The 26,567-nt window shown below is 33.8% G+C and overlaps 1 protein-coding gene across 3 annotated transcripts in view; it reads right to left on the bottom strand.

Annotated features, from left to right (window-relative positions):
• KCNT2 (potassium sodium-activated channel subfamily T member 2) overlaps positions 1-26,567 on the bottom strand; it is a 360,405-nt gene that overhangs the window by 123,551 nt on the left and 210,287 nt on the right. For all 3 annotated transcript variants that reach the window (XM_042976234.1, XM_042976237.1, XM_042976236.1), the window contains exon 14: positions 10,474-10,582. In XM_042976234.1, the coding sequence (XP_042832168.1) occupies positions 10,474-10,582 (109 nt within the window). The remainder of the gene's footprint in view (positions 1-10,473; positions 10,583-26,567) is intronic.

Raw genomic sequence — 26,567 nt, 5'->3', positions numbered from 1 at the left:
TGGAGTGTCATAGACAAAGGAAGTCTCATGGCTAATTTTCATCTGAGGTCAGAGAAACAATGAAGCCTTCTGCAATCTCTAGCCCAGGTCCCTATAGTTCTGCTTAGGTTCAAAGATACAACAAAATAGGGGCACCTGGCTGGGTCAGTCGGTAGAGCATAAGACTCTTGATCTCAGGGTTGTGAGTTCAAGTCCCACATTGTGGTGTAGAGCTTACCTAAAAACAACAACAAAAAAAAGATATATACAAAATATTGCCCTACCTGCCATTGACCCTGCTCTTTGTTGTCTCCAGATATATTTTTTTCTTAAAGATTTTGCTTGGAGAATTCCTCCAGTCAAAATACTATCTAAAATATTTAAATCACTCTCAAATAAAGCTGACAAAAATGTTTAAAAAGAAATATTCAGTTCCTCGGGCTCCCCTTGTCTTTCACCACCTTGAAATTTGGAAGAGTACTGGTCAATTATGTGGTAGGATGTTCTCAATACTGGTATGTCTTATGTTTTTCTCATAATCAGAACATGCTGGCAGGAATACCAAAGAAATTATGTCATGTACTTCTTTTTTTCTGTCATGTACTTCTTAGTGCATCATAGGGATTACATGAAGTTGACATCTCTTTTTGTGGGTGATCAAGGTGATGTTTACCTTGATCTCTTGATTAAGGCAGTGTCTAGAAGGTTATTTCACTATAAAATTGTAATTTTTCCTTTCATAGTTATCAAATATCATGGACAGGCATGTTGAAACCACACAGTGATCCTGGCTGTCTTTAAATTATCACCCACTAATATTAGCACCCTTTAGATGATTGTGTCTACAACAACTGTTTGCCTAATGATGACTTCCTATCTCTCTCTTCCTTCTACATTTATTAGTTGGAATTCTTAAGTAAGAAAGAGCTATTCCTTCTTTCCCACTTATTTATTTATCCCACTGCTTATTTACATCAGTGTAGTTACTTGATTTTATGGGTCAAAATCTAATGTTATCATTATTTATTTTGTTTCTCAAATTGTCCCACCTTGGCTTATTAGGAACTCCTTCAGGTTACTTCTTGTGTCATTTTGATGACCCCTCACACTCTTCTGAGCAACTCCTTAATTTCTGGCACCAAAAGACTTTCCAGACTCCTCTTACACTTTCTCTGCCCTCATCCTGGATTCAACCAATCCTTGATTCCCCAAGGAGCCCTGGTTGTTTTTATTAAAGAATTATGTTTAGTAACTGAGATGTGAGCATTAAAGTGTGCTAAGTGCTACTGAGCTGTCATTGCTTCGAGGCTCTCTAAGTAAACAGAGCTAGGAATTATATGTGTATGTGCCCACAGACCCATAGAGATACACATCTATATTTCTGAATCTATCTTTGCATAAATGTGTATTAAATGTCATGAGTTTATACTGATTCCAATCTTACACAGGAACTGCCACCGATTGGAGGAGGCTTAGGAGAAATAACAACTAAATGCAATGCAGGATCTTGGAAAAGATCCTGGAACAGAGAAGGGATATTAATGGTAAAACTGGTGAAATTCAAATAAGGCCAATAATTTAGTCACTTGTATCGTACCAATGTTAATTGGAAAACTGCACTATGATAATGTAAGATGTAAACATTAAGGGAAGTTAATATGGGAAGGGTATGTAGGAACTCTGGACTATTTTTGCAATTTTCTGTAAGTCTAAATTTAGCTAAAATAAAAAGATTTTTTAAAGCCATTAAAATTTTAATATGTAATCCAGCATTTCCCAATCTTATTTGAGCACGTAATTTTATTTTTCAGGAAAATTACTAACATCCATCCAAAAGCATTATTAATTGTGCCTTGGAACACAAATTTGGCAATTCTATGAAATAACAAAACCACTATTTATATGCCACACACAGAAATTAATTTCACTGCATATTGGCTTAATGTGTTTCTACTGTGGCTGAAGATTTCCCAAAACTATTAAGCAATCTCTGGTGAAATAGTTACTTGAGAAATCCTAAATTTCACTTAAGTTTAAATGAATACAATTATAATGCTCATGATAGAAAGCTGAATAAGACTATTTTTCTATAATTTTACAAACACGTTGCATGTGGTTAGAGGTATGATAAAATTTTGCAAGCTAAGGAAATAACCACAAATGAAGGTGTTCTATTTTTAAAGAGACCAATTACATTGAAAACAGACAAAATGTAATAGTGTTTAGCTTTCATTTTACAAAAAGCATTGCAATAATAACCCAAATATGCAGTTTCCAGATCCCATTGATGGATAGAACACACTCACCCGGTACCTTAATGAAGGGCTTCTTATGAAATAACCCTGCCAGGGAACATATTTATGAAATTGCAACTTTTTAAAAATTGATTTTACTAAACTATAAAAGCAATTTTGCTTCTCCCTTATTTCTACTATGTATTTACGGAACGTATCATTGGAATTCTTGTATCTTTTCATTTATTCAAAATACTTAAAATATATATTTATATCACACACCAATTGATTTGTATTTGAAGTCTTCTTTTTTGTGGCCATGTAAATCAAAATAAAATTATTGTAACACTTTGTAATGATGTATTATCATTACCTGAATCTGCCAGCAACTGTTATCTGTTTATAGTCATATAATTTAACCATTTTCTCTGGTATCTGATTTTTTTAATCTTTTTCTCTTCTGCTAAATTTTAAAATAATTTTACTGAGTTTAACAATTTTCTTATTTTAGTTATTTTTATAATGCATTTCTTCCAAACAAACTTTGAAAAGGTCACTAAAACCCTATATATTTTTAGAAGAAAAATACTTTTATACCTCCTACAATTCTATTTGGCTTTCTTCTATAAAAATTATTCCATGACTGAATAATATAATATATTGCTTGAGAGTAAAATGCCTCACATTGTACATATTTGAGTCATCTTTTTCAAAACATATGTAGTCCTAATCTCTGTAATACTTAAGACAGTGATTCAGAGTCCAGAAAGCTAACCATTACACCAAGGAACCCTGTGTCTTAAGACAGTGATTCAAAAGATTGGCCATGGTAAATTATACACCTTCACTGTTTATTGCTTGGAAGGACTGTGTTCATTCATGTCATTCTTCTTTCAAAAAAATAACCAAAGTTTTGAACATATTCTAATTTACATATAAAATACATGTGTGCATGGCCTGAGTCTTTTTCTTCTCCATCACAAATACGTATATGGTTCTAGGTGTCCAGCTTTGTCTTTAAAGCAACTCTCCTGCCACCCTCAAACTGTCTCCGACCAAATTTTAAAAAATAGTTTTGATGCACATAAAATCTGACTCCCTTGACACAGGTGAATACAGCCAGTAAGGGAACCAAAGAGTCCCCACCTACTATGGTCTGGCATGGCTATAAGTAATCCTCAAAATAATCCTGTGAAGGGACTTCATCCAGTTTCATGGTTTTAAAGTGTCTGTATGCTGATGACAACCACATTTCTATCATCCATGTAGAATTGTCCCTAAGCTCCACACTGTATACTGGACACAATTCAGGGAGTCTAACAAGTATCTTAAACCGATCATGTCTACAATAAAAATCCTGATCTTCCACGGTCCCCTTAATTGCGGTAAATCACAATTATACTCTTCCAAGTCCAAAACTCTGCATTCATGCTAGACTCTTCTCCTTCTGCCCCAACTCTAATCAAAAACTGCTGACAACAATGCCTTCAAAATACATCTAGAATCTCAGCACTTCTCATCACATGCTTGTGCCCTTGCCAAAACAAGGTTTAACTTCTCTGGCTTAGGTTATCCCCATAATCTCTTGATTGCTTTGCTCAACCAAGAAGCCAATGAGTTTGTTCCTCTTATTATTCAGTTCCTACCACTCTTTTGCTCAGACTCTTTCAATGATTTTTTCATTTCAGAATGATAGCCACTACCCTTATAATGACCTAGAAGGCCCTTGTTTCCCTGTCAGATCTCAGCATTTACTACCTTTCTCATCCCTTGGTTATAGCTACACTGGCCTACTTGCTGTTTCCCAAGTCATCAGATGTGTTTGTATCTCAGAGTCTTTGCCTTTCCTTCAGAGTGGAGACTCACATCTCAGAATAATCTACATGGCTCACTACCTTAACCTACTCAGGTCACTGATTAAATATCAACACCTTGATGAGGTCTTCCGTGACTCTATTATTTAAGTTGGATACACTGTTCCATATTTGAGCTTCCCATTGTTCTTTTCTGCTTTATTTTTCCCTTTGCACTACTGCCTTCCAAGAGAGGTTATATATTTAACTTATTTATTTTTGTTTACTATGTGTCTCCTCAAGTAGAATAAAAGCTTCATGACAGCTGGAATTTTTCTGTTGGTTTCCTTGTGGAAACCACAACACCTGGAATGGTTCTGTCACACAGTAAGCAGTCAATAAATAACTGTCAAATAAATGAATAAAGTAATGGATGAGAAAATTATTAGCTCAAATTTTCCATAGAAAATGATTGAGAATTAAATGGAGTATGTAATCAGTTCCATGTTAGTTAACTCTCCCAGTTAGTGAGTCAACTGTTTCAAGCTGCCAGAACCGGGGATCTTTTATCTCTGTCACATTTCCTCCCTGAATTTATGAGCCCCATTTGCGGCATAAACACTACCAAACAGAGGGAATATTAGTTGTGACTAGGATATGCAGTTCCCAGAAAGTCCAGTTTTAGTTGCCACTTTAATGAAAGAAGTTTCTGATCCACATATTTTATAATAATAACATGCTTGGGTTTGGCTCACTGATAGTTAATATGTTAAAATTCAGGTAAAAGGCCAACTATCAAGAAGTAATAATAATTAGCAACTATACTATGGATATATTTAACAATATTTTTTAATAGGGCCAAGTTTGCATCACCACATTTTAGCTCCCCCTCTAATAGGATGCAATGACCTTCACAGTATTTCACATATAAAACTTAGGCTTTCACAGTTATTTGTATGATTCAATATACCCTCAGATAAGATCCTTTGATTTATCTTTTGTTCTTGTGATATATAACCTAATTATTTTAAAAAAGTAAACATACAAATGTAAGTAAATATGTGTGTTTATATGTCTATGTACACAAAGCATATATATATATATATATATATATATATATATATACACACACATTTTATTTAAAATTATTTACATTGCTAATAGACATAAGTAGAATCAAACTCATATCCTAATATGCAAACTATAACTGTATCTTAAGAAGTGGAAAGGCAATGGTTGGGCTTCATGGAAAGCTTTAATAAATAGTCTCAGTTGGCAATACTTTGCTCCTTTGTCATTCTCCTTCTTCCTACCTAGAAGAGAATAGCCTGAACCAAAGCAGACATTTTGTGATTACAATGAGAGAATCCTGAGGATTAAGTCTACTGGCTAAAATGTTGTAATTTAAAAAAAAAATGGAAAGAACTGGGTGCACTGTTGAGTCAGATAAGCTGCTCTAGATGCTGATCCCCAGATATTTCACTTATAAAATAAAATACCACCCTTAATTTTAGCTGTTACGTAGAGCAGAACATATTTTTAGCCAGTGTAATATTCTTTATTGTGCATAAATAAAATTACTGTAAGCTACCCCTTTCCTTACCATTCTTAAGGAAGAAACGATTCTTCTCCTTACTAAGTAGAGATATTCCAGACATTCTCCAGATCCCATCCCCTACCCTCTGGTTGTATTTTCAATCTCTGTCTCCTCACTGGTACTTACCCTACTAATTAAACTTTAAAAGCAAAAAGAAAATAAACAGATAAATACACATAGATGTGCATGAAACATATTTAGAAAAAGCTGTCCTTAACATTTCTGTGCAATAGAGCTTTCATTATTTTTCTTTCTCATCTTCATGGACAAACCTAATGAAGTGGTAGCCTTCAACCAGGCTTCGCTTTCTTACCATCTCTGTTTGTTCACCTTTTATCAAAATGAGAAAGTCTCCACTGTCCAGAATTGTTTTGTCAGAAGTCCCCAGAGACCTGTGACCTACCAAGCCCATTTGCTCAGCATCCATCCATCTTAAATCATCTATATTTTTACTATCTGGTTTGTTTTAGAAATCCTTACTCCTATTTATTCCACTGCACTGTGCTGTATTTGCTCCCCTTTTCTTCCACCTGTTACCTAACAGGAAAAGTTTAAGTTGTCACTTCTCCCAAATCCCCACTATTTCTACTTTCACCCGACCCCTATTTCATGGACCCAAAATAGCACTGACCCCACCTCAGGAACCAAGAGAAGCAGTAATTACCACCACTAAGTATATCTGTTTAGGAGGCAAATATATTCATATTAAACTCCTTTTTCTTCTATCAAACCACATGTTTTATAGTTCTCTACCATCTAGACACACGTCTAGAGATTTTTCTTTTTCTTTCCTTTTTCCTACATTCATATCTATTCAGTAGCCAAGTTCTGTAAATTCTAACTTTGCAGTATTTTTCTTAGCGATTCTCTTTCTTTCCCATTGATTATCACTGAGGCCAAAAATTCAACCTCTTCAACGGAATAATGAAATATTATTTGAATGAAAATAAATTGAAAAGAAAAGAAAAATTTCAATTTGACAAGGATGAAATGTCATCAAGATGGGTCAGATGAGTATCTATCAACTGGCCTGATATCAGTGTTTCCTTGCTTAAAATCATCATGGTCGATGTCCAACAGCCTACAGTAATTTCTGTCCAAAGAATAAACTTACGTTCATCTTCCTGGTAAGACTGCTGAATAAATAAAAATGTTAACTTAATCAAGAATAAGGAATACCACTGCCAACTGCACTGAACACTCAAATGCAAATGAACTGAGGGGGGAAAATAGTGAAGTGCCAAAATACAGAGGAAACTCTCAATGAATAAAATGAAACCACTTATTTGAAGTCATCTACAAGTTACTTTATGACTTATACATCAACTAGAACTGGAATGAATATATTAATATACAAGAAGAAAGAACGTAAGATCGTTAAGAGTGCTAATCGCCATGGAAGCTATATTAGTCAGGGTATTGGCTAAGTTGCTGTAGAGACTCCAAAATATAAGATAGAATTTTTTTAAATTAATATTCCTTTTCTATAAAAGTCCAGAGGTAAGCAATTCATCCTTAATATGTGACTTCCATCTTTGTCCCCATTTCCACTGGCTAGAAGAGAACTAAGAAGAAGACAAAGGTGTTTGAGTGGGTGAGTCTATCCCTAGAGCTGAATTAGGAACTCCATTATCACTGTGAACTAAGGCAGGTCTGTCATGAAAGAGCTGATCTTTGATCTCAACTCTTGATTTATCTCATTTGTTTCAGAATTCATATTTATTATTTTCTCTCAATACTATAATCTATATAACACTTCATTTAAAGATATATTTTTAAATTAGACCATTACATGTTTTATATTATATTTACTTCTCAGCTTGTTGGATCCTAAAGTATAAATTTCTCTTTTCACTTCTTACCAACTAATATAGTACACAACAGCTTGTGAATATCAACTATTTGTAGTCAAAATCACCATTTATTATAAAATGAAGTTTTAGTAGTATAATCTCTCCTTTTTAAAGTGGAGAAATTGAGCATTAATTGTAAGCTTTGTTTTCAATTAAGGGTTTGATAATCCTTGCATAAAACATTTCTTAGACTATTCAACATTTTCCCCATTATACTACTTAATTCACCTCCCAGTTTGTTCTCTTATTATGAATTCAGTATATTTAAACTCTCTAATTTCTGCTGATGTTTAAGGGCAAAACTTCAAACATGTTCTGTTAATAGGGGAATCTTGACTATATCTTCAGTTAATGCATAATACAAAAGACAATATAAATACTTGGTCAAACAATACATTTAATAAAATATATTAGATATGTTAAACTGAGTGATTTATTTGGATGATTACATATGTTCAAGTGATGGTATATATCTGATTTAGGTACTTGAATTTAGAAAATACAAAAGCTCTTACTACCCAATAATCAAAGACAAATAACCCAATTTTTAAAAATTGGCAAAGGTCCTAAGTAGGCTTTTCTTCAAAGAAGATATACAAATGTCTAATAAACAGATGAAATAATGTTCAAGGTTATTAGCCATGAATGAAATTCAAATCAAAACCATAGTGAGACACTATTTTGCATCCACTAGGATGGTTATAATCAAAAATTGGACCATAACAAGTGTTGCTGAGATTGTGGAAAAAAAAAAAATTGGACCCCTGCTACCCTGCTGGTGGGAATGCAAAATGTTAAAGTCTCCTGGGAAAACATTCTGGCAGTTCCTAAACAGAGTTACCATGTAACTCTGCAGTATAAACAAAAGCAGTGAAAGTATATGTCCACATAAAAATCTTTTCATGCATGTTAAAAGCATTTTTATTTACAATGCTGAAAACAGCCCAAATATCCATCAGCTGATGAATAAAAAATAAATATGATATATACAAATAATGAAATATTGTTCAGTTGTACAAAGGAATGAAGTACTGATGCATATTACAACACAGATGAACCTTAAAAACATTACGTCAAGTGAAAGAAACCAGTCCAAAAACACAACACAAAACAAAACAAAAAACAAAGCGCATATTGTATGATTCCATTTATATGCAATATGCAATGTCCACAATAGGAAAACCTATGGTGACAGGGTAGACTAGTGATTGTGTGGGGATGAAAGGGTTGTGGGAAAATGTGAGTGACTACTAAAAGATAGAACATGTCTTTATGGGGTGATGAAAAGATTCAGGAGTTAGATAGTGGTGATGTTTGCACAATTCTGTGAATACACTAAGATATTAAATCGTACACTGTAGACAGTTGAATTCTATGACATGTGAATTATGTCTCAATAAAGTTGCTATGAAGAAAATTATGCTGGTGGACTATCACATTTATTGTGACATAATTTTGCTGGTCAATTTTATTCATGGACAATCCTTAATTATGTGGTAACAAGGTCTTCAACAACATTCTTTTTTAATAAGACAAAATTCATTAAAGTATATTGGGAAAAGTCCTATTTTAAGGGTCACTAAAATTCTTTTTTAGCTTATATCAAGTGCATTTGTTCACTAGGGCAATAGTGTATGTGCCAGTAAATAGTATTTACTGTGACTTGAACAGCGTAATTCAACCAGTCTATGAGTAATGATGTATGTTAGTGTTGATGGGCACATTTTATCCTTTCTACAACAATAAAGTGAGACTAGATCTTCAGTTCTAAAGTTGTATGATTCTACGACAAAAAGGGTGTGGCAAAATAATGAGCCCATGTGATGAGTTCTGTGAATGTTCCATTCATTGGTGTTAAAATAGTTCCAGTGTTTAATTTCATCAAAATGCTGCATACTTTCTTCAAAGAAAAACAATTCATTCATGACCCTGTTGCATCTTTTCCACTGCACAAATTAAAGGCTTACAAATGCACAGAATAGAAATATTTTCATTTAGAACTTTAAGAAAATTAATCCTTGGACAATCTTACTATCTCAGTAGAGCAGAGACATAATTAGAGGTAAGAGAGTAAAATCTACCTGGACATATTGCAGGGCATTTGCTATTTCCAATTAGCAACTTACTCCACCTGGTATTAAATCCCAAAAAAGAATTTTCATTTTTTTCTTGATTTATTTGACTTGGCACTTCACTTAAATATCAATTAACTTACTAAATTTAAATAATCACAATCACAAGCACCACAGTAAAATTTTCCTATAAAATCAACATTTTGTCTAAAATACCAAATAAAGAATAGGAAAAGGTATGAAATGCAATGCAACGTTGTCTCTTCAAATAAGAGTGGGGACTGTACTCACTGTACACTTTCCTTGATCATCTGAGTCAAATACAAACTCTATCATAGAACAAATTGGTCTGATGATATGACTCCCCATCATCTACCTCAAAATGCATATGAAAAGTGATTTCTTTTATACTACATTTGTTAGTTTTATCAAATGCTTTGTTATTCTGTAATAATTATAAAAATTTAATTTTGATGTCAATTATGTACATATAGCTTTGAAATAAGAACTTACCTTAGGAATAGAAGAGAAAATAGCTTTCAGATCTCATACGAATGATTCTCATCATCTCATTTCTAAAAATTTTATTTCCTAAGTATCTCAAAAATAGAAACAGTGCCCTAATCCTAGACTTAACAAATGATGTAGACACTTAGAATTTAAGATGAAACAAATTATCTCAAGATTCATTAGAAAAAAAACAGCAAATCTCTGTCAATTTTCTATGTCTTGGTCTTCCCCTTCACAAGTCTGTATTTGTCTGTCTATCCATCTATCTATGTATCCATCTGTCTGTCATATGAAGATAATTCACACAAATACAAGTGTTAGTACGTATCTAGCTGTATATCTTGGCTTACTGTAACTCTAAATCACATAACTACACTTATATTATTTTTTTTTTATAATTTAAAATGCATTATCTTAAAGAAAAAATATACTTACTGCCCTCTAGAGGTATGAACCAGAAGTGTAATAAGTGTAGATGTTGCTGGGCAAATACAGTTTAAAGCTAACATGGCGTATTTAAACTCTTCTTCACAAACAACATGATCTGTTTGAAATAAAATAGGTAAATAAGAATAATTTACCTTGGGATAGTAGTACTTTTAAATAATATTAAAATAAAACAATAAATAAAATTACAAAAGTTTCAACACAAAGACACTTGTCTTAGAGATGCTTTTACGTGTGCAATTTTCCCCAGGAAAAAATGTTTCAAAAGAGAGAGTACTAGATTATGAGTTAAGTGATCAAGAGGGAAGGGGATTCTAGCCCCAGTTCTGTCATTAGTGAAATAGGCAGCCTTTGGCAAATGCTTACTTTTCCTATGCCTCTTCTGGACAAGCAGAGGAGAGGCAGACAGATTTGAGGTACAGTCTGGAAAATAAATCAGGGACTGTATAAAGTTTCATTTAATTCTGATAAAAATTCTATGGTAGAAATGTATTAGTATTGATTTAAAGCATTACCAATTTATCAAATTCATAGTCACACAGCACACAGAATTACTAAATGACATGGTAGATAACATATACATAACATAGGAATAGATTTTGTACAATCAAAACAACTATAATATCAAGCAATAGAGATTAATGCTAAAATAAATTTAAGTTTAATTGTACTTTGACCTCAAGACCTACGGTCATAAACTCAAAAGATGATGGGTCCAATCAGGAAACATAAAAAATAACAATTGAAGTTCAGTTACATAAAAACAATAGAGTGCCAAATATGGTGGTACATGAGAGGGTACAGGCCACATTAAGGGGGGGTGGGGGTGGTACTCAGCCCACGTCCCTTACTTTCATAGAGCGAGGAAGGCTCAGATGCCAGATATGCAATTTTCCACAGAAGTCATATTTGAGAGAAGTGATCAAGGTATTGTTAACTTTGGGGAAAAAACCTTCCCTTCCCAAGTAAACAATTAGAGCTGGCATTAGAAGTAAAGACAATGTGTAAAGTTCTAAGATAATAAATACTCTTAGAAAATAGTTTTAGCTAAATTAAGAAACAGAAGGTTGAATTTGTAGATGAGTCAGATATCTATACAATGAACACATACCCAACACCATTGATGAAGAAACATAAAAAATTACTTGGGAAATGGTGCAGCAAATGCCCTGGACAGATAAATAATAAACTTACTCCTGGTTTCACGAGCTAACATATGAAAGAGCCCATTATTTTTTTCTTTTTCCTTCATTTCCTTATTTATTTACTTTTTCTTTTACATTTTATGGAAGAAATTGCTACAGTTACATCTCAGGATTTACTCAACATCAAAAAAAAAAAAAAAGAAAAATCAAGCATCTGCTAACAATGTTTCTGCCTCTCTCTTCTTTACTGCTTTTACAGTGTCTATTAGCCCATCAGCAAAGCGCACATTACTGGAGATAACTTTGCACATAAATACAGAGTATGTTTGGAACTGTTTTAGTAGACATAGATCTTGAACAATACAGGTTTGAATTGCACAGGTCCACTTACACAAATTTTTTCAGTAAATATTGTACAATACTATAAATGTATTTTCTCTTACCTATGACTTTCTTAACATTTTCTTTTCATTAGCTTACTTTATTGTAATTATATAGTACATAATGCACATAACATACAAAATATGCATTAATCAACTATTTATGTTATTGGTAAGGCTTCTGGCCAATGGTAGGCTATTAAAGTTTTGGAGGAATCAAAAGTTGACTGTGCAGGGCAGGGCCAGGCATGTGGCGGGGGAGGGGAGAGGGCAGTAAGGGGTTGGCGTAACAACACCCATGTTGTTCAAGGGGCAAAACTGTATACTAAATTATCTAGGAAGACAACTACTGTGTAAATTAGGAGAAAATATATTTTATTCTGTTTGGCATTGTATGTCATTTATACAAATTTAAGATGTTTAATTACTAATATTAGCAATGTCAGTAGCTGGCACATACTTAATGGTGCAAGTACCTCTCCTTTCCATTGTGTTTTCTTGAGTATTCATACCTGCACATTTACGTATTGAAATACATTATTATTCCCCTTTGTTTCTCCTTCAAATTACGATTAATATATTTATTATTTTAAATGTGTCTATATAGATACTTATATTCACTTTGAATTTCATTCCAGGGTAGAAAAGGAAGTGTTACAAAATATTTACTGTATAAAGGAGGCACTGGTTGAAATGCCATTGGTTGAAAACCACTGTCTTAGACAAATGAGTTAATATATAATTATCATGGGATTCCTTGTTAGATAAAAAGAAAAAAGTCAGTACTCTTTTCATAAAACAGAAATTGATTTAGTCAATATGGCTGATCAACACAGGGAAATATGATAGAATATTCAACTAGGTATATTCTTTTGCATAAATTACAGAAAACTGAAGCCCACTCTGTAAAACAGAAGTGAATATATCTTTAGACTTCTCCTCTTAAGTTCAAATATATGACTCCTTCTGAGACATTTTTAAAATACTAATCACTGTCCCCTAACCTGAACTGAGAAACTGATTCTTTCCTGCTACTTTGACCCTCATTTCCCAATGTCATACGACAGCCAAGGTTTACTGATATCACTAAAGCCGTCTCTATCCATTCCATTCTCCTCACTTGCTACAGGCTTCCAATCCTTATCCATAATTCTTAAGGGCCAGATATCCACTCTTAGAATTATTTTTTTTATTTTATTATTATTTTTTAGATTTTAGAAAGGCAATGTGCTTCATCTACCTTACCTAATGTAATACATCTAGGAAGCAACCTATGCTTTAAAATATTATTTCAAAGCAGTTAAATGTGTCAACATCTATACTAGTGGAAAAAAAAAATTCAGTGTTGGAATTGCCACCATATAATTTCAGGTCAGGTCAGATCTCACTAACAACAGAAATGCTTTTTTTCCCCCAGAATTTTCTGGAATTTAGAACTACACTAAGGGATCCTGAATCATTATTCAAACACTGATTATCTTTCACCTAGACAAATGCAACAATAACTTCTTAATTGCTCTTGTCTTCCAACTCTTCAGCATTCCACCTATTACCCTTGTAAAACTGTGCTGTCCAATGAGAGTTGCCACTGCCACATATGGGTATGTAAATTTAAATAAATTAGAACAAAATACAAACAGAAGTTCAGTTTCTCCATCTTACTAGCCATATTTCAATAGCAATAAATTGCTCAATAACATCTGTGGCTACTGCCTACAGTATCAGACATTGCAAATACAGAACATTTCCATTATCACCAATGACTGGATAGGGCTGTTTGATTAGCCAATGGTTTAATGACCATTCTTGAATCCTAACACTTACAGGATATATTTCAAATTCTTTAAAATGACATCATAGAGTGCCAGAATTTGGGTAATCTTACTATCATACTATACCATCTTTTTATGACCCTTCTCTGTCTCATTGTTGCTAAAATTGGTCATCTATAATAACAGGAAAGAAGGTAGGTCATATGAGTGTACATACAGGTTGGTAGGTAGATGTGTAGGTGGAAGTTTACAAAAATTTTGTTTTTCTTCTTACATTTCTATTTTCTTGGTGGAATAGGTGGAAATGATGATTCAGTAAGAGGATGGAAGTGAAAGAAGAAAATACAGCATAGTTGTTTAAGAAATCAGGGATGATCAATGTAAAGTGGGAATAGTCTGCAGATTGTCTTTCGTTTATTTTGTTTCCTCTGGCCACATTCAAATGTGTGGAAGTAAACACCGTCTTCTGTCAAAAAGAATTCACCACCATTAACTTCTGACAAACAAGTCTAACTTATGTACAGAAGTTCAATGAACAGAGGATGAATTATAATAATGGATTATAATGGTGTGCTATGGAATTCATACAGGTTAAGAACAGAAGGCAGTATCTGCAGTTGTAACTAATAGTAAACATTTGGTAGAAACAATGAATGTCATTCCCAGTGTAGTGAAGAGTTAGCTGGAGTTCCCGATTAGAGGATGTGAACTGGAATGATAAGTGGCAGCGGTCAAAGAAGAGAGATTGGGGGGGGGGGGGGCGTCACATTAACAGGTAATAACATGATCTGTAGAGTGTGTTTCCGGATGTGGATGCTGAGTTAGGATGGTGAACAAGAACATATATAATAGGGAAATTATAGGTACACAAGTCTAGGTCATTGAGAGAAACACTTTCATGGCTACCAGTATCACTGAATCTTATAACCAAGCAGTTTGGAAAAGAATGAGAGTGAACATGGAGAATGAGCGTTTTTCAGCTCAATTGTTTTATCAGCTACTAGTATTTCCTTTTTGGGATATTTCAAGTCACAAACTGCCAGTTTTTATCAAATAATTTTATAATTACAAATGCAAGACAAAGTTACATAAAATTTAAGTACTACTGAAATGTATAAGGTAGAATTATGCCTGTAACAGAAGTGCTATTTTTCCTTATTATCCATTTTCCACTCTATCTGCAGAAACAGCATATCTATGGAAACATGTCTAGAAACATGTTTGGAAAGGATAAGAACACTAACGAGTGGTGGTAGCACTTTGCTGACTTTAGTCACATATAGAAAGATGACCTCAGGTAAGAACTGATCACTTTGCAAGCAGAGAGAAAAAGGAATAAAGCTCTCTTAAGCAGGGCACTGTTTGCTTAAAGCCAGAAAGCCAAATCAAGAGTCCAAGAATCTGGACAGTTGCAGAACCAAAAAGTGAATTGCACCCTAAATACCAGATGATACTCTTCCAGCGTCTTCATCAGAGGCCTTCCATTAACATCTCTCCCAAACCAAGAAAGCCAGACCTGTGGCAAGAATCAGATTAAAGTGCAGCCTTCTCACTCAAACTTATTGTTTCAAGTGATACCAAAGTAGCTGCCATTATAATCAAAAAGGAGACATGAACAGGACAACAAAAGCCAGTAAATAAGGCAGGTTTAAGAGAGTTCTTGGAGAAGAACTTTGAAAACAATCACTGACACAGGGAAAGGAATGAAAGAAATCTGCTCCAATTTGAACTTCCTCTAAGGCCACAGAGAATAGTGCACAAGGAGACATGGTTATGAATAGACAAAAGAGTTATTCTCTAAGAGCAGAATGAGTATCTGATAAGGAATTTACTGCAAGATCTCTGCCATTCCTGTCCCGCAGGATTTCATCATTGCTATGGGCCAATAACTGTTGTGTGTCTCTGGTTCTTTTTTCCAAACACCAATATTTTATTACAATTATCTTGTTTCACTATTTTATATTCATATGGGATGGGGGTGGAGGCAGCTAACTAATTTATTCGTGTGCGTGTTAATGGAGGAGTATCTTAATGTAAAGGGAAATATTGTACACAAATGCTTAGATGAATAAGGATTTGAACTGTGGCTGCAACTGCTGTCACCCATATTCATTCTCTCCTTCTTCCTTTCAGTAATAGAAGTTCTTATTTCCTCTCATTCATCCCCAAATTTTAGCTGGGTGCATGGCTGCCCAGGTAAAAATTACATTGTCCAGCTTCCCATTCGTTAGATATGGTCACATGACTAAGTTTGTCCAAATTCTGTATTGTTTTTTTGTGGGCAAAACCACTTTTCCTAAACTCCTTCCTTCTTGTTGGTGAGACCACATATATGGCAAAAGCCCAGTTTTGATTATGTAGACAGAGATCACTCCTTAGCAATGATAAAATCTGTCCATTTTTCTTTATGGCTTCTCGTTTCCCTCCCTTGCTGAAGAAAGCATTTCCTCTTTCAAAATTATGTGCATCTCATATATTCTCAAACTTTTGAAGTTTCTGTGTATTTACTTTAGATCTTTCTTGTCCGTGGCTTGCTGTTAAAGCATAAGCACATGAGATCAAGTGGTGTCACCACCACTAAGTGGGCCAAGCCATGGGCAAACACTGATCCCTCTGAGCCTAATCTGCTTTATTTTTAAATGTGAATAATAATAGAATATGCCTCATAGAATTGTTTTTAAGTTCATTTATTTATTTTGGGAGAGAGAGAGAGAAAGAGAGAGAGAGAGTGAGAGAGAGAGAGAGAGAGAGAGAGAGAGAGAGAGCGCACAGGCAGGATGGAGAGAGATGTAAAGAGGGAGAATCCCAAGCAGATTGAGCACTGCCAGCGCAGAGCCTGACATGGGGCTCGAGCCCACAAACTGCAAAATCATGACCTGAGCTGAAACCAAGAATTGGACACTTAACTGAATGAACCACTCAGGTACCCCTCATATTTTCTGAGGAGAAAAGTAAACAATGACTATGAAATGCTGATCTAAATTCTAAACAAGTACTATGTATCATTGCAATCATGCATATTAAAAACAAAGATTTCAATAAACTGTCTTGAAATAATGCCAATAGTATATTTAAAAAATTTAAGTAGCCAAACAATATAACATAAATTTATTGTTATAGAATTAAAACATGATCCATAAAAATGCTGACTTCTGCATGTATGTTCATATGTTCACATATATGTCTGAATAAACACAAAAAATTGTAAGAACAGGAACCAAACTGTTAATACTAACTACCTCAAGGAGTGGGAAAGTTTTCAAGGACTATGATTTTTAAAATAGGATTATGTGAAATGTTTGGTTTCTTTTTTATTGTGATGTTTATTATTTTAAAAAATTCAAAGGCTTTTAGATAAGCCATTATAATTAAATATACAAATTAATAGATACATATGAAGCAAATCTATTTTCAAGTCCCTTTTACTTTATGGAAAATAAAATTGTTAATTACATTTTAACAAGTCAGAATCTTTTTTTAAAAGTCTGCCTCAGTATTTTCTGAGCTCTTGTATGATTTAAAATACTAGAAGCTTCTTCCATGCAGTTGCTAGGTAACAGGTCTTTGGAAAGCAGTAACAACAGTGGAAAGTGCACTAAACCAAGGCAGGGTTGTGATTTACAGAAATCAAATATCCTTTGGAAAAGAGCTTTTAAACAGAAACACAAAACAGGATAAACTTGAAAAATTGAATGTTATTTGCTTTTATTTTAAGGGGAAAAGTTTATTGCATGGACTGAACAAATTGTGTTATAAAACACTCTCACATATCCTTTGCTTATTATACTGTTTATAAGCATGAGTGGGTCGATTGCTATGAAAATTGCTTTTTCTTCTTAGAAGAGAATGGATAATCTCTAACAATTGAGCTTTATTTTCATTTTGTCACTTTAATCAATAAAATAACCAATTGATGAATGTGTGTGTGTGTGCACATATATATGTACACACATGCATGAGCACACATCAGAGACTTTTGCCAATTCCGGGATTGTGAGCCATGCAACCACTAACTGGCTAAGAATAGATTTAAGTAGACCTTTAAAAGTCATTTAGTTTTACAAGATCTAAATATAAGAATGCATATTAAATATATAGGATTCAACTCCATCTGAGATTGGCAATATTCTATAAAACAGATTTATTTCACCTCAATAATAAAGAGTATAAAAAGCTTGCCTGATTTTCTTATTGCTTGAATCCCTGCATTATTTCAATGCTGCAATTTTAAAGTATCATACTAATTAAATGCTCAAAAGGAGAATCAAGTTTCCTGTACTCTAGTGCAAAAGTTTAATTCTATTAACCTCTCTTTCTTTTACACATGTCAGAAAACAGCAGTTAATCGTTTTTGAAAAATTATTGTCTTCAGAATCCTTATTTCTTTATGTTCTAGCCAAAAGTATTCTTTCCTCACTAGCTCATGATAGTTATTGATGTCATGAGGGTTAATGATATAGTCATTTAATCATCTTAATAGTAATAACAATACCAACCAGCATTTCAGTTTTTATGTACGTATGTATGTGTTTATATATGTGTGTATGTGTATATATTTTACTAAACCTCACAAAAGCTCTATAATGTATATTGTGTTAAACCATTTTCAGATAAAGAATCAGATGTTCAGAGGTAAAATAACTTGCCTAAACTCATTATTAATTTAAATTCAAACTACCTATGAAAACTCCACAAAAATTATACAACTTTAAAATTCATTTACCAAACACATTAAAATAAGTGATATATTCAAGTGGTTTTTCCTTCTCCTGAACTCACATTAAAGATTGCTGCTTGCTATCAGAGGGACAAATGGCTCAAACAGCCACTAAATTAAACTGATGACTGAAAAAAATACAACCACTATGTTCCTCGAAACCCACCATTTCATGAAGGAGTTTGGAAGGAATGAAGTCGAATTTGACCTTGAAAACAATTTCACCACTTCGTAATTACACACACTAAAATCACAGCTGGACTAAAATGATTTGAGTCACTGATACATAAGGGATTTTGAAAGATCTCTATATTCATTAGTAGCAAATATACCTTTATACTGTGATAACTGTTACAATAAATGAATGAATGAATGAATGAATGAATGAATGCAGGTGCTATAAGGGGATACAAAAGGACACCTTTCCTGCCCTGGGGCAAATCAACAAAAGCATCCCCAAGGAAGTGATGTTTAAACTAAGATTTTGGGGCATCCAACTCTTGCTTTCAGCTCAGGCCATGATCTCACCGTTTGTGAGTTCAAGCCCCACCATCGGGCTTTGCACTGATAGAGTGCAGTCTACTTCAGATTCTCTCTCTTTCTCTCTCTCCCCTCCTCTCCCCTGCTGACTCTCTCTCAAAAATAACAAATAAATAAACTTTAAAGAATTTAAAAAATAAACTAAGATTTTAAGGGTAAATTAAGAATAAGTCAGTTGAATGGTGAAGAAAGTGGACAGAGGTAATTTTCTTAAAAATAAAATCAGAGGTAGGAGAATAAACTTTCATGGAAACTAAATTAACAAAAAAAGAGAAAGGTCTAAGGATTAAGGAGAGAAAATATTACAAGGTTGCTGACAGACTATGAGACAATGAGATCCAGCATACAGATTAAAGGGAAGTGTATTGTAATAGAAGGAAAGCAGGGAGTCATAAGTGAAAATGAAGTAACATTTGGAAGATATGGTAGCAAAAACTTGAGGTAATTTTCACTTATTGTTTTCAGAAAACTAGGAAAAATGAGATAAAGTTTGAAATTGTAACTGCAAGAGCAAAAGAGTGTTTTGATAAGAAAAAATTCCACTCTGTTAAGACGGCTTCTGAGCTGCCCAAATGAGTTTATGAGGACACGAATCTGACCCTCTAAGTGATTTTTTTTTCCCCAGCGGTGCTCAGCCAAGGAGCAGGAAAAAAAGGATCCACCCATGTAGGATCTTGTTGTGTGTATGCTTTCTTTTCGAAAATAAAGGAAATTACTATAGTGATATGAGTTTGGTTGAAATGACAGCCCACAGAGCTCAGGTTGTTTAAAGAGGGCAGAAGAGAAGAAAGGAAAGAGAGGCCCATGAAGAATCCAGATTGATGATGCATTAGATCAATGCTCCTCAGCTATTTTAGATGAAGAACCAGTATTTTTTTTTCTTCTTCATTTCCAACCCATTGCAGACACCATCCATTTCTATTGTGCATGGCTGATATAGAACTCATGCCATGTGTGACTCACCTATGATTCTGATGTGAGTCTATTCACTTTCCAAAGAGATAACACATTGATTACGCCCTTGGATGTCACAGTGATGTCAAATTGCTATCAAAGTTTCTAAATGCTTACTCTCAATTGATGTACTTGTAGCCCAGCAAAAGTCTGTAGACTAAAACTTGTCATTGGACTACACTTTGAATAGCACTGCACCAAAAGTCATAATGAGGCAGAAGGAGTGTGTTTAGATAGTAATGGATGGTTGAATAAGCAAAATTGAAACACAGAAGATTGAGGCTGGGTATTGTGAGATTTGAATTGTATAAATAAGACTGGAAGTATTTGCGATGATGTCAAGTCCAGGTAAATACTCCATTACATATCTCTTTCACTCTAACTCTCAAGGAATTCTTGCCAATTAAACGGAAAATGGATCTTCTGAATCAAGATTAAATTCTATGAAGATTAAATATAATATCTTAGCACTTGTAAAAGTGCATGATAAAGTAGAAAAATGTTACAAATGTTGTCCTGTACTCTATTTAAAGATCATTAGATTTGGAGTCACAAAATACAAGTCTGAATCCCATGCCTTTAAGCATGTAGTCTTTAGGCAACTATGCTTAGTAACATATTAGACAAATAGGTATAGTTATTTACATCTACCTTATAAAAATATAAATTTCAGATTGAACTAACATAGGACACCATGCAGTAAATTATAAATTTCTATACCAAGTAAATATTTTTGTTTTAGAAAAATGGAGAATAAATGGAAATATGAGCTTATATGAGTGTACACCTTTCCTTTAACAATACAAGAAGATGCTATGATTTATCTGATCCTCCCAGGCAAATGACAACCCATAGCCATATTTATAGTTGTCATGTGTAATCTGTGACAGCTGTTTTTGCTAGTGTCATTACTCTGGACAAAATTTCAGAAGAAGCTCTCACTTCATCACTTATATTAGGCATTTAGTACATACTTATTGGCTACTGCCCGCCTTTTGGCAGTCTCCCATAATAACCAAATCTTTCCCTTTTCCTCCAAAATGTTTGTATCAAATGACAGATGATAGATAGGTAGATGATAGATAGATAGATGATAGATAGATAGATAGATAGATAGATAGATAGATAGATAGAATAGAGAGATAGATGATAGGTGATAGATTAGATAGAGAGATAGATGATAGAAATGGGGGGGGAGAGAGATGGCAGATAGATAGATAGATAGATAGATAGATAGATAGATAGTTGCTACTGTCAACTAGATGGTCATCTAACAATCTAAACAAAGTAAAAGTAAAGGACAAAAGAAGATTGAAATTTGAGTTTTACTGGGGGCATATGTAACTTAAAAGGAATTCCTCAATGCAAAGTGAGGTTGATTTCATGGGTAATTGAGCCAAATGTTTTGTCTAGCTGAGTCCTTCCCTACTTGGCCTCAATATCACCAAAATTCTACCAAATAGCCCCCACAATTCTTCAATATAATATTCATATCAACGGATTCCAAGAAATAAAGTAAATTGGACATTTCAGCCATTCACTCTCCACACACTTTTTGACCTTAAGGGACAATTCTAGAGGTTGCTACAAATTCTGTCTAAAAGGAAGTAACTTCTGGAAAGTACACTGATTTGAACTATTAAATGATGAATCTATGGACAATCTAGAGGCAAAAATCACAAAAGTGCCAAAAAGAGATAAAACTTTTGTTAGTTAAAAGCACCATAAACATAATACAAAGACAACTTGAAAACTGAAAAAAACAATGCAATTTTTAAAAAATCAAAGTGTTCATAACTTAAGAGTATGAAAAACCTCTATAATTCACTAAGAAAAATAGTCACCTCTATAGAAAGTAAGAGTTCGGGGCTATATTTTACATATGAATGAACACACAAATTAAATGGACAATAGATACATGTGAATGAACAGCTCTGTCAGTAATCAATAATTGAAAATTAAAATGAACTATTAACAGCAATATCACATATCTCTTAATAGCACACATTTTGGAGACAGAGAACACGGATTAAAGGCTTAGTTCCACCACTTAGTATGGCTTCATCAGCACTTTACTTAATATCTTTGTGTCTCAATTTCCTCATCTGTAAGACAAGAATACTACTGTTCCTTTAACAACATGAGGGTTAGGTGCACCAACCTCTGCATAAATGGAAAATCCACGTGTAATATCTGACTACCCTAAAACTTAACTACCAATAGTCTATCATTGACTAGAAGCCTTACCAATAGCATCCAGTGGATTAACACAGAAATTGTATAATATACGTATTATATACTGTATTCATATAATAAAGTAAGCTAGAGAAAAGAATATGTTATTGAGAAAATGATAAGGAAAATATAATTATAGTACTGTCCTATATTTATTGGACAAAAAAATACACATATAAGTGGACCCATGCAGCTCAAATTCGTGTTGTTCGAGAGTGAACTATACCAATAAAATCTACTTATGGTAGCAAGCCTCCTGGACAGCCACTAGTGGTTCTCCCACCCTGGTATTCACAGAATAGGGCTGATCTGTGTAACCAATAGGATATCGTGGAAATAACAGTGTGGGACAGCCAGAGCTATGTCATAAAAGATATTGTTGCTTCTGCCTTGCTGCCTTTTAGGTCAATGTTTTCTGGGAGAAGTCAGCTGCCACATCGTAAGGACACTCAAGTAGCCCCAAGAAAAAGTCCAAGAAGTAAAGAACTGAGGCCTCCTGCAACAGCCAGCACTAACTTGCCAGCAAGTGAGTACTGGCACTTGTGAGTAAAGAGTGAACCACACCGGAAACAGATCTCCCAGTGCAGGTCCAGCCTTCAGGTAACTATAGTTCCAACTGACATCTTCGTTGCAACATCATAAATACCCTGATTATTACTTCTCTCAAATTCTTGACCCACAGAAACTGCGAAATAATAAATTTTTATTGTTTATACCACAGAATTTTGGGCTTGTTACACAGCAATAGATAACTAACATATTACTTTATAATATAAGGTTGTGATGAAAACTAATTGACTTCATCTACAAAAAGTGTTTTAGAACAGTAGTCCTTGCACATAATAAGCATTATATAAATGTTGGCTGCCAATATTACTGTAACTATAATAATAATAATAATAATGATAAGATAACTCTTAATATTATTTTTCAATATTATTTTTCCTTTGCCCAAGGGGCAAGAGTTAAAAGGAATATTGCTTACTTTTGCAAAAGTAAGTTATACATTTCTGAAGAGCAAATTGGCACTGCATATTAAAAATCATAAAAGGACACATACTATTCACCTTAGAAATTACACTAGATAATCATCTTAAGCTTATCGCCCACGTCCAGGAAAACTTCTCTTATGGTAACTGAGGATGTATTATTTTATTTATTTACTTATTATTTTAGTTCTTGACAAAAGTGAGTCTTAGTACGCTGAAAAACAAAGAATATTGAATACACAATCCAAGGAGGAGCTAATTCATCAAAATTACTAATCTACAATTTCAACAGAGCACACATTTCTTTTTCTTATTTTCAAACATATAAACTTCCAAAAATTGTTGGAAATAACTTATCTAAGCTCATGACATTCACCTTGGTGATTTTTAAAAACAGCTATCACTTTTTAATTTTGCTTATTTTTCATCCTTCATTGGAAGCTAAGTTAACATTCTCAAGAAGGAAGTAGGTACTGACCATCAGTTTTTGTCTCTATGAATATAGGGCTACAGAATAGCTTGATGGCTTAAATGAGAACTTGGCACCAATGAAAGTTATTATTATATTAAAATATTACATGGTATTTGTCATGGGTTATAAAATATAACAATATGCTGATTTCACAGATTCATAAATTTATATACATTATCTTTTACCTACCTAATAATGATAGTTTAGTTCACATTAACAAATTATTATAGTCTATACAAACATAATTTTTATAGTTGTAATTAATTGAATAACATGTTCCCTGCTTAGATATAATGATTTATAAATATTTTCATGGCATTAATTATACTTAATAATTTGACCTTGTGTGAAAAAAATGTAAAAATATAAAATCTATAAACAAATTAAAAAACAACATTATCAGCAAAATCACCTTCTAGCTAATAATATGTTTCTATATAAAAATGAAATACAATTCATTACACATGAATTATATTAATAAAATTGTTACTTTAAGTAATTCCATATCTTACTTATTTCATTTGTATTGCCTCTCATTTTAATATAATCTAATAACGACTTTGGTTGGAAAATACATATACACACCACATCCATGTATCTTGTGTATCTAGTCTCATATGGCTAGACATTGTTGTTTCCTTCAACATTTATCCTTACAATAAAATTTAATAAATGTCCTTCCACTTAAATGTTGTAGGCAACTTATTCTACTTCCTTATGAAACCTTCATGTAACTGTGTAAACAGATGTTAGTGATGTCTCTATCCTTTCTGGATTTCTATCTATACATCCTTTTACTACTTAAACAAATAAACTCATACCTGTGCTCCCCATCAGGCAATTCCTAAAATTACCTCTAGGGTGGCATTCTAAGAACACACATTTTAATATGAAATGCTGCTCAAGGAAAAAAATGAAATGATGCAGAAAAAATTACAGGAATCTGTTCATATTTCTGATGCTCTTACTCTAATTCACTCTTCTCCTCCACAACTTTTTTTACTATAATATGATGAAACATTACTTTCATATCTGAAAGACATATATATGTCAGATATATAGATATAGATAGATGATAGATAGATAGATGATAGATAGATGATAGATAGATAGATAGATAGATAGATTGATAGATAGATAGATGATAGATGATAGATTATAGATGATAGATAGATGATAGATAGATAGATAGATAGATAGATAGATAGATAGATGATAGACAGATAGATGATAGATAGATAGATGATAGATAGATAGATAGATAGATAGATAGATAGATAGATAGATATCTGTCTACAGTTCCTGTCCAGAAGTTCCTGGAGCTTCTGAAATGCTGTATATCTTGGGGGATAAGAGCCCTAGGAGTTTCTTTTGTTCTAATATTGGTCTTTGACTTACTCCCTGACACAGGTCTCCTAAAACCCTTGTAAATTCTGAAATGGTAAGAATGCCAGGAGCCTCTTTTGTTCTAATGAAGCAACTTTGGATGGGTTCCTGGATAACTCCTAGATGGGGGCTAGTCCCCAGAAAGACCAAATCATGATTAGAAGATGAGAAGATTCAGCTCCACCTCCCCCCTCCTCCAGAGAGAGGATAGGGGCTGGAAATGGAGTTATCATTGATCATGACCACAGGAGGAAGCATCCATAAAATCCCAACAGTAGGGGGTTAGGAGAACTTTCAGGTTGGTACATACATACACTGGGAAGGTGACATGCCCCAACTCCATAAAGACAGATACTCCTGCACAAGGGACCCTCCCAGACCTCTACCCTATGAATCTTTTCATCTGGTTGTTTTCTGTATCCTTTACCATGCCCTTTATTAAACTGGTAAATGTAAGTAAATATTTCCCTGAGTTCTTTGAGCCACTCTAGTAAATCAATCAAACCCAAGAAGGGGGTGCTGGGACTTGCAATCTATAGCCAAATGTTGGTCAGCAGAAGCACAGGTGACAACCTGGACATGCAAATGGCCTCTGAAAGGGGTGGGGGAAGGGCAGTCCCTGAGCCCTCCCGTGTGGGATCTGATGCTATCTCTGGGTAAACAGAGTCAGACTTGAGTTGAACTGTAAGACATTCAGCTGGTATCCTAGAGAACTGCTTGATGTGGGGAAGACACCTCTACATATTTGGTAACCAGAGAGTCAGAAGTGATGTTCCTATGTGATTAGCGAAGTAGTCTCACCAGGGAGAAAACACAGTAGGAAAGAATCAGGTTTTTCCCTACACAGTGGTGGGGGAGAGATTGCAATTTTTTTTCCTTTTTACTATTTTATATATTATTGCACATTTGTATTTTACTGAGTTATAGTACTACTTCTGAACATTCTTAATGGATCTTTTAAGTTTTTAAATCTTATAATATAGCCTATATGCTAGTAATAATAAGATACTATGAGTCGAGCACTGTGCATGTCACTGAAGAGCATTTAAGAAACTCCTATTCTAGCTAGAGGCACCTAGCTGGCTCAGTCAGTAGAGCTTGCAATTCTTCATCTTGGGGTTGTAAGTTCAAGCCCCACATTAGGTGTAGAGTCTTACTCAAAAATAAAATCTTTAAAAAAAAAAAAAAAAGAAACTCCTACTCAGAGGAGTTAAATGAAAATCGAAACAAGCTACAAATCAATTCATAAACTGCTATAATACAATTTATGTTAAATGGGAGGATATACAAAAAAGAGAGGAGAGTGGCAAAAATCAAATAAACTGATTTCTCACTATCTTTGGCTCCCATAGTTAAGTGATGATTTGGTCCACAGAATATATCTGAAATGATTCATGAATCTTTCTCACTTTCCACATCCATCATCACTACTCTGGTTCAATCACTCAGTCTCTCTCACCTGAACACTCTAATAGCTTCCTAAATAATCACC

This window comes from Panthera tigris, chromosome F3 (assembly GCF_018350195.1).
Source record: "Panthera tigris isolate Pti1 chromosome F3, P.tigris_Pti1_mat1.1, whole genome shotgun sequence".
Taxonomy (NCBI): Eukaryota; Metazoa; Chordata; class Mammalia; order Carnivora; family Felidae; genus Panthera; species Panthera tigris.
This window is presented reverse-complemented; position numbering and strand designations above follow the sequence as displayed.